General features: G+C 39.3%; 1 protein-coding gene across 2 annotated transcripts in view; it reads right to left on the bottom strand.

The window, feature by feature from the left end:
* Positions 1-6,441: 6,441 nt before the first annotated feature.
* The window catches only part of efhc2 (EF-hand domain (C-terminal) containing 2), a 10,458-nt gene continuing 7,230 nt past the window's right edge, over positions 6,442-9,669 (bottom strand). The window contains exons 13-15 of one of the 2 annotated variants that reach the window (XM_005745512.2): positions 9,009-9,101; positions 7,846-7,945; positions 6,442-6,631 (exon numbers count right to left, since the gene is read on the bottom strand). In XM_005745512.2, the coding sequence (XP_005745569.1) occupies positions 6,515-6,631; positions 7,846-7,945; positions 9,009-9,101 (310 nt within the window). In that variant the 3' untranslated portion in view covers positions 6,442-6,514. Of the gene's footprint in view, positions 6,632-7,184; positions 7,329-7,845; positions 7,946-9,008; positions 9,102-9,669 lie in introns of those variants that run through there. The other variant, XM_005745511.2, reaches the window with a different exon arrangement.

The raw sequence follows: 9,669 nt of genomic DNA, 5'->3' as shown, positions 1-9,669 counted from the left end.
AGATTTGTTGTCATGAGAAAAGAAAGGCACCCAGCCAGTAAACAGAAACTCCCCTCTCTTGTTCTCAGATATCTGTTTAGACTTCATAGATTAGCCATGACTCCATCAGACTTGCATTAGGCCAATCACGCACATAGAGTGCGTGCACGCAAACATACCCGCATATTTGGACGTGCGCCGCACACTCAGATCCTCTTCACCCAGGAGACATTTATGGATTTCCTGCGTATCGGTTTTTACAGTACAATGGTCCTGAGCAGAACAGCAGTAAAGTAGAATGAGGACAAAAAAAAAGAAAAGAAAAAAGGGAGCAGACTCTTTAAAACAGGCCTCCGTGTCCCGTTTGTGCTGAGTAGAGGCAACAGAACACAAACCACATGAACTAAACAGTGAATCGCACGGGGTGATTCACTGTTGTCCTCCGTGTTTGCTGCAAAGTTTGAGTCACATGTTCCTCGTTGTGCTGTTTGATAAAACGCTTTCTTAAACGTTAACAGCAACATTAACCTTCTATACAGCAGGCAGACAAATATCAATTCACATAAAAGTCCTTTTTAAAATTGTGACGTTAATAAATAAATACATTTATGAAAGCTCATCACAACGATTAGAATTTTATGGAGTTAACCATACTCCATGGTAGGGTCCATTACAATTATGGAAGCTAATGCCTGTTAGCTTTTGTTTTCTGTGTGGACAACTGCAGCTAAACAAAAGTTTTTTCCTTTTAATTTGTAATTTTCTTTTCTTGAGAAACTTCCTTTTTTTTTAACAGCTGATGAATCTTATCATTTACTTATTCAGGACTACCTACTCCCTAATGCAAGAGAGACACATGGCACAATATTCAGCTGCCATGTTTCAGGACAAAGACAGCAAACTTATATCAGTAGTTGTGTTTTGTTTTCACTGCTATGATTCTGTGCATGCAGTTGCGCTGAAAATAAAGTACATTTACTATCCAAAAGAGCAACTTTTGACCCCCCAAATCTCTATGAAGCTCTAACTCATGTAAATCAAAACCTACTAACACATCTGACTACTCTGCTCAACTGTGGACTCCATCCATCCATTTTATTCCAGTTATCTAATCTGCAGTAGACAGTCTAGTTCAATATGCGAGATTCCTTTTCATTTTTCTCCAGCTACATGTAGACAGTCATCAACTGTGGGACCTGTAAATACAGCAATATCCTGATTTTTCTTGAAATTATTTAGCTTATTACTGTTTTTGGTGTTTGCTAAATTTGTCTCATGTGAGATGAGCAAAAAGGGCAGCATGTGGCTGTGGAGCTGCAGGTTCACCACCCCAGGTCTGATAATGCTTTAAAGCAACTGCGCAAATAAGAGCCAACAGCTAGACTCACTTCTAGAAGGACTTTTGTTCTTTGGGATGCGGATGACTATACAATAAGTTCATGTACCACCTTAAAAACACTTTCAAAAACTACTTCTGTCATTCTCTCAGCAGCCAAAATGAGCTTCTGTTGGCTGCTAACTTATACAGAAGGGGTCCTCACAGCAGACAGCTCCACATATTTGATTTGATTTTTACACCAGATGCAATCCCATGGGCAGTCTTTAACCATCTCGTATGCTAGCTGAATGTTTAAAGCACTACACTATGAAGCAGCTATTTTTGCAACATTGTTATTTACATTCATTTCTGTCGGATTGTTAAAAAGTGACTCAGCATCTGCTAAACAAATAAATACAGACGTGCATTTTCTCAAATTAATAAGCACAAATACGGTTGATATTGTGATAATACTCATAATTCATTTGGACAGCACTACAGAATGAGGAACTCTAGTCCATTGCATAGTGAGTGGTCGTTGAGATCTGAAACAATCATTCAAAAGTGTGGTTTAAACATTAAAATGTGTCCATAGACATAGCCTAGAAGAATCTAAAATAAATTCAGGGTGAGGTCTGTGTAACCGCTTTTGCTTAAAAATGCTATAAAAATGTACAGCCACCTTGAAATCTGTTAAAAGCAGCATAAAGGAGGGCTTTGCACCTTTTTTTTTTTTTTTAAATCTTTTTCTTTTGCACAATTCTCACATAGATTTGAGTTCAGTACAGATGAGAACAGATGAAGGAGAAAGAAATTTTTTTAGGTCAAATTTTCTTTTACCTGTGTTCCCCCCTTCCCTCAGTTCTCTCTGCTGTCCTCAAAGTGTAGCACGCATTTGAAACAATGGAATAAATTACTAAATGCTCATTGCCTTGTAACTTTACACTCTTCAAAACAAAGATGGGAGTGGCACAAAGTGAAATAATCGAAATGATCGAATTTAAGACCATACACAGGCTTCACTGGGCCAAAGTCAGATTATTTAATTAACAGAAATTTACTGTGACCTTAAGACTACATGTGATCGTTGTAAACTGTCTTCGTTCGTACCCAAATTTAAAACATTTCTGATGTCAAGATTTTGAAAGTTTTCTACAATTTGGGGAAAACTGCACTGTCTGCTATTACAGCAATATTTGGGGTAAACCCTCCAAATGTGAACCTGAACAGAATCCAAGCTGACATTACTGCCTTTTGTCAACTTGTGCCAAGAAGGCCGATCCTACACAAACGGAAGGACTCCTGAAAAAGATACACTACTTCTCTGAAGGATCGACCTAACTGCTTTTGAAACCTGACAGACATCTTTCTTTTGTGTCAGACACAGAAGCAAAAGATCTGAGATCAATAAGCTGCTCTCTCCTTTTCATAGTTTTTGATTCTCTTCTGTAACTGGTCTGGATGTATATAAATCCCCAAACTTATATATGTTCTTTCACATATATATATATATATTAAAGTTCAGGATGTTCTGATTATCTGCAAAAAAAGCAGCAGTGAGCAAGTGGAAATTTGGTTCATAACTAGATGAGTGTCTTCCACTACTTTCTACTCTACATTTAATGGATTCATTTGGGAAATGATTAGTGATTAATCTGTAAAGAACACAATCATTATTTGCTTGTTTTTAACTGAATGCATATTTATAATCTAATATACAGTACACATAACAGTCACAGTGACCATTACTCTGCCTGGGGCACTTTTTAAAAGTAGTAATACATTGTCCTGAATATAATAACTTCCTTTGATATTTTCACTGCATGACCTTCCCCATATGTCAGTAAGTCTCTGAGTACTTCCTCCCCACTTTAAATAACAGAGGCATCCCACTAACAAACTTATTGTTTGTCGCAAAGCGTAATTTATTTTCTGAATACATCCAAAGACAATCAAAAATCATTGATCAGCAAGTACTTTGTATACTTCAGCTGAAACTATAATATTCTATATTTTTAAAAGCCCAGCCTACTCCTGAAGGACGTTGTGCACCTCATATGTCACATCCATATTTCTAAGCTCAATGATGATGACGCAACCCATTCAATCTGCTGTTGCTGTGCCACAGACCGTGACAGGGCAGAAAATGGGATGTGTGGGTGCATAGCAACTGACAGGAGGAAGAGGAGTGTTGGACGATGTGTGGGTGGTGGAGGCGTTGAAATTCCTCCCTCATTATCCTCTCTCTCTCTCACCTCATGTTTCAGAAAGCAAAAAAAAGCCAAGCATGTGCCCAGGAAGCTCCCCGCCACCGCTGACCGCATCACCGTCACTCGTTGTGTTTTGGTGGCGGGTGACTGTGGAGGTTAATATTTTAGTACGTGTGAAAGCAGGCGGACAGGACCTGATAATGCCCTGAGTGATGTAATGCACTGTTTCTGTGCTCAGTGTGAAAGGGGTGAGGCGGTACATATGGTGTGTGTTTGCATGTGTGTGTGTGGTTACTGAGAACCTTCACAGACATGTGTGTGTGTGTGTGTGGTTACACAAAGGGGATTCGGTGTTTGATTACCCAATGTTTGACTTATCCCCTTACTATAATTTGCAACGCCGGCTCCCATTACAACGGCGCCTCAACCTGAACAACCTGTGCTTTTTCATATTCCAGCAGTGCCACATACAGACAGGCAAACATGAGAGTGTAGTTCCATGTAATTCTGACCTATGAAGAACTCACTCTTCACTTCTATGTGTTGCCAATATCCTTTGCGATGTTTTCATCCATTTAGTATGAGAAAAGAATTCCCACAACTATCACTGACAATAAGTCACTGATGCCGGAATGAGCCTCAGGGAATTTATAACTGAAGCCAAAGAGAGGCAACAAAAAACAACAACATCCATTTTGTTTTCTCTATTTACATTTCTACTTTGAAAATTTTTGCCTTGATCATAAACATATAAGGCCTGGATATAATTTCTGGATTTTGGATCATTACAACCCATCTACGGATTAGGGCAAAATGATCAGCCCCCTGTGAAAACTTTTGATTTAACAGGAGGGCTGATAATTTTGTGTCCAGTACCCAGAACAACTGCCAAGACACGAGTGAATGACTTAGCCAAGTTGGGAATTTTAGTGTCAAAGACGATAATTACTAGAACCCCAAAGGAATGGACTGTGAGGCTGCAGACCAAGAAAAGCTCCATTTCTACAAAAGAGAAACCTTCAAGCCACACTGAGCTATGCTAAATACAACCTGGAGAAAGATTACATTTACTGGAAGTTCATCCTTTAGTCAGATGAGATGAAACTAGAGCGACAACAAAGACACTGCTTATATTTAGAGAAAGAAGATTGAGGCGTACAACCAATAGAACAGTAAAGCATGGTGGTGGGAGTATTATGCTGTGAGGGTGCTTCAGTATGTCTGGAACTGAGAATCTCGTCAAGGTGCAAGGAATAATGAAGAAAGAAGGATATTTGTAGATTTTGAAAGAAAACTGCAGTCAGCAGCAAAACTTGGCCTGGGTTGTCGCTTTATCTTCCAACGACATGTTACTGATTGGACTCCCCAAAGCCCTGATTTGAATCCCATTAAAAAGTCTGTGGCCTGGCCTGAACTGAACTGAACGGAAGGCCAAGGTCCAGGCCACACTACCATCAAATCTGGAGGAGCTTGAGATCTGCCAAAGAAGAGTGAGCTGCGATTGGTCAGGAGACTTATTGAAAACTACAAGAAATGACTGCAAGCTGCTAGTTTTGCTTTTTTGTTAAATAATCATGTTTCTTTCTGCAAAGCAAAATAATGTAAGCATTCAAAATAAAACCAGGATGTTTGGAAAATGCTGTGTTAAAAACCCATTGCTCTCTTTAACAGTACTTGGGAAATACATTTTTTTCATAGGGGTCTAATAATTCTGATCTCATCTGTACATTTTTTTCTATAGCTCTAGAGGAGATAGAAAAGGGTCCAGTGACTAGAAGATTCATACCAAGTAAAGAGCTGTATGGTTGAGGTCATTCACTTCAGTTCACTTCTTATGAATTAAGGTTGCCAGTCTGTCAACAAAATCAACGGAAAGACAACCATTCACACTCACTTTCCTACCTGTGGTCAGTTTTGAACACCAGTTAATCTGACTTGGGTGGAGCACTGGGCGGTGAAGCCAGAGCATTTGGAGAGAACCCATGCAGGGAGAATGTGCAACCTCCACACAGAAAGGCGTCAGCCAGCTGGTGGATTCAAATACAGGACTTTCTTGCTGCAAGGCAAATGTGTTAACCACCGTGTCTGCAGTCATTTATCTTTGGCAGGCATCAGTGACAACAAGCATGACACTGATTAAGTCAGAAACAACATAAATAGTATGAAATGGAAGAGCTGGAGTAGAGGTAGGGTTGCGAAGCAGCTTGCAGAGGCTGCGGGAGCTGTAATTAGGCTTAACCTTAGCCCTCAAAGGGTTAAAGCAGCTTAAACCTCTGAGGGCTTAGTCATCAGCCTAACCCTACCATAACCCTGTAAAAATGTGAATAGTTTCTGATGTGTGTCAGACTGTTTTCTAAATTCCATCATTGCCAAGATTTGGGAAAGGAATTTCACGAAAACATTAACTACATGTTCTGAATTCCCAGGGTTAGGTTTCGGAGTATCACTGATGACTTTGAACAACGTGTAGCATGTTTACCTTTACAACCTTATTTAGTTGTTAAATGATAAAGTTTAGTACCTAAAGTTTTTATGTCCTTGTCCTTTAGTTTAATCATTTGGCAAGGCAGACACAACATTAACAAAATGACTGCCAAATGTCAGCTTTTTCTTATAAAGGTAATACTGTTTAATCAATATGTTTGTGAGCAGAGCTCTGGCCAGCATGTGTTTTTCAACCATATCTTGGTTAAGTTCAAACTAAATCGCAAACACACACTAACACATGCAAGTACATAAAAAAAAACATCTGTGTTCTCACAACTTCTCTCCCCTAAAGCACCAATTTTCCAGTTAACTCAATTGTTTTAGCTTTGCGCTTTAACCACTGCTGCCAAACTGTACACACACACACACACACACATGCATACCACCTCTCCTGTGGTTTTACACATCTTCACTGTGACCCATGATGAAAACACAAGAGGCTGGTTATGTGATGTACCATGTCCTTTAATTGAGGAATGAGCAGTGTGTGTGTTTGTGTCCATGGGGTAAGGGTATGTGTCTATGCTGAGGTGTCACTGCTGTTTGAGGGCAAGCTGAATGCATCCTGCAGGAAGGCAGAGTAGTTGATGTTTTTCACGGCTGCTCGGCCACCATCAAACCCCACATCGACTTCAAACTGGAAACAGGAACAGGAACACACACGTCACTTTGAGCAGATTCAAATACTTAGTGTTGTAAATAATTGATCATTCTGGTGTCCAGCTTTATTTTACTATTTCTTTCTCTCCTCTGTGACTGTTTGTGCTTCTCTGTGATAACGCTCTCCTTTATTGTTCTTTTATTTGCTTGACTCTGCACTATGACTTGACTATGCACTTTTGCACAAATGAAACATTTCAGAGTGTAGCAAAAGGGCTATTTAAAATAGCACTGCTTTTTCAAACGTTAACAAAACTGAGGGCTGTCTTTTACCTCCATTATACTGATTAAACCCTAGGAAACAAAGGAAAATCCTGCTTACAAAAGTGCCATTTAGCACTTTCCACTTTTTTTTTTGAATTGTTTCCAAGATAAAGTAAAATGAACAGAACAAAAGAATGATAACAGCAGAGGCAATAAGAAAATCAGCAATGCTAAACAGCGAGCTGGAATGCAGCAAATACCAAAAAGGCACGCAAGGAGAAGTTAGTTTGTCTGGACCTGCCAACGTGACATTCCTGTTGTTCTTGACACCTTAAAAAATGTTAAAAAGGTGCAGTGGCCATTTTTGGTCTCTTCGAGGGTTTACCTTGGAGATTTTTTAGGACGGCAGAGTAGTTGAGCAGAGACTGAGCAATGAGTTTGGGCTTAGAAGCAGGCGAGGAAAAAAGCAGCTGGAAACCATGGCAGAGGAAAATGGAGAATAAATTAAGCACAGTGTCAGTATACACACACACACCGTGAGCACATACACAGATTCCTTCACTCTTGTTCTATTCATGCAAGTCTGGTGAATATCTCTCCTGCTCACCTGTTTCTGCTTAGATTTGGCTGTAGCGTAGCATGCCGAATTTGTATTACACAGGAAAGATACAAGTAAAAGAGAGAAGAAGAGAAGAGCTACTTCTTTTTGACCACCTCTGTATGTATGTCTCTCTCAAGACATTTGCGTTACACACACACACACACAGATTGTCTTCTTATCCAATGACTGTTCCTTTCCGCTCACTTGATTCTGCCTTTGGCTCACTCATCCACTGAGTGATTGCAGGTTAGAGGAGAACGTAAACTCATTTTCAGTTACCCCTATTTAAAAAATCTGTGCACATGCTGTGAAATCACTTACTGTCTCTCACTGAATTGACTCTTTCTTCTTGCTTTATTTGCTTTATAGTTCCTGCTTTTTCTCACCTTTAAGGTGTCTTCAGGCATCACGGGTGGAGCAGGGTGCTCTAACCAGTTAATACCAGCAAGGAAGGCATAGTAGTCAATCTCATCTCCATCTGCAAACCTGAATAAAAGATGCCATCCACTTGAGAAACTGTTTTTTTGTGCTTCATGGTCACAGTCGCTGGAGCTTATTGAACCATTTTGCAAACTAAAATTTAAGAATTGCTTCCTTTTCAAAAATAAGTCACAGATGGAATTACACATTAATTATCAGACTCCTGCAATTTTTGCTTATTCTTCCAGTTCCAGCTGCCCCAAAGGTGCTACAATAATCATGTACTTTCTGTTTGTCTGTGGCTTCTGGAAAATCCAGTCTGAGTCAGAATCTCTGTGGCTTTCATACATTTTTTGTTGAAAGGTGAAATATTTTCAGTTTGCACGGATGCATATTGGACTGTATTCACACCACCTGGTCCAAGTTTAACCCATATTTCTGCACTGTATCTGCACTACTTCAAAACTTTTCTTTGCAACTTGTAACAACAACTGTAAAGCCAAGTATGATTTTTTTTAATGTGGAATAAAAATAAACAATGTAGACTTCAGAGAAAACAGAAACTACCAAACAATATTCTGGGCTGACAAAAGCAGCCAAAAAAATATGTAGAAATTGTCTTTAACATTTTTAAAATGTAGTTTTCTCAACCATCAGGAGATGTTAGTGCAGATTGTGATTGGGATGTCTACTTGATGTCTTATATGTCTTACCCAGTCAAATACCCCCAACACAAATAATAACAAATAAAAACAAAACTGAGTCTAAAGACTGAAACTAAATAAATCAAGCTGAAACAAAAAAATGAAACGCACACTGGAAACCAACTGAAAATAGAAACCAAAATTTCAAGTTCAATTAAAAAAACAACTCTGGTCAGAACACACCTTTAAATATTTATAAGATATGTCCTTGAAAAGATTGTAACAAGGCACCATTTCTTAATTTTTGTGGTTTTCAGTTCGGTAGAGATTTTTTTTTGTATGACAAGAACAATCCCGGGCACAGATTGCGGACTGCACTTCACCTCGGTGAAAATAAATCTTTCTGAAAAGCCTTCTGAAAATGTTCTGACATTTTTGAGGGGACCTTGAACTGCTCTACTCTAAACTGATTTGTGGGCTCTTACTTGCTGAGAAGACCTTCGAGCAGGCTGTTGGGCACGGGAAGGTGGAAAGCTTTACAAATGGTCCATATCGCTTTTGTGGAGAGACGTTGTGTCCTAAAGAAAAAAACAAAACAAGCGCACAACATATCCAACATATGGTAGAGCCAAAAGCTGCAGCTACAGTTCAGACTCGCATTGGCTGTGAGCCTGCTGTTTGTAGAGACATTTGAGAAAGGCTCTAAGAAAAAAAACAAAACAAAACATGTTGGTTAGAGGCCAGTACATTACATCAGAGACAATGTGCCATCAGCAGCAACATGAGCTGGCCTTTGTTGTTAGTTTAACATAAAGTACATGTAATTCCCATAAGGACTGACATAAATTCAGTGCTAGTGGAAAACGTTTTAAAGTGATATCGTATTTGGACAATGTGTGTAAAACAGAGGATGTCTGTCCTGCAAGAACACTTATTCTCCACAGTAATGACTGCGAGTCCAGAGGCGCCGTTCTTGTCATGCCTTCCTTATTACAGGGACGCTGATGAACAAGTTGATGCCTATCAAGGGTGTCTACACTTGTGTCACATAAACAAATCAGCAAAAGTGGGTTAAAGGTCCTATCAAGTGGATGAGCAGTGTGTGCGCATTAAATATGTGATTTTATGCACAAAAACAAAATGAAG

The sequence above is a fragment of the Pundamilia nyererei genome, unplaced genomic scaffold, assembly GCF_000239375.1.
Source record: "Pundamilia nyererei isolate P.nyererei 1_Seehausen unplaced genomic scaffold, PunNye1.0 scaffold00160, whole genome shotgun sequence".
NCBI lineage: Eukaryota > Metazoa > Chordata > Actinopteri > Cichliformes > Cichlidae > Pundamilia > Pundamilia nyererei.
Note: the sequence above shows the minus strand (reverse complement) of the source record. Positions and strands in the feature narration are given on the sequence as shown.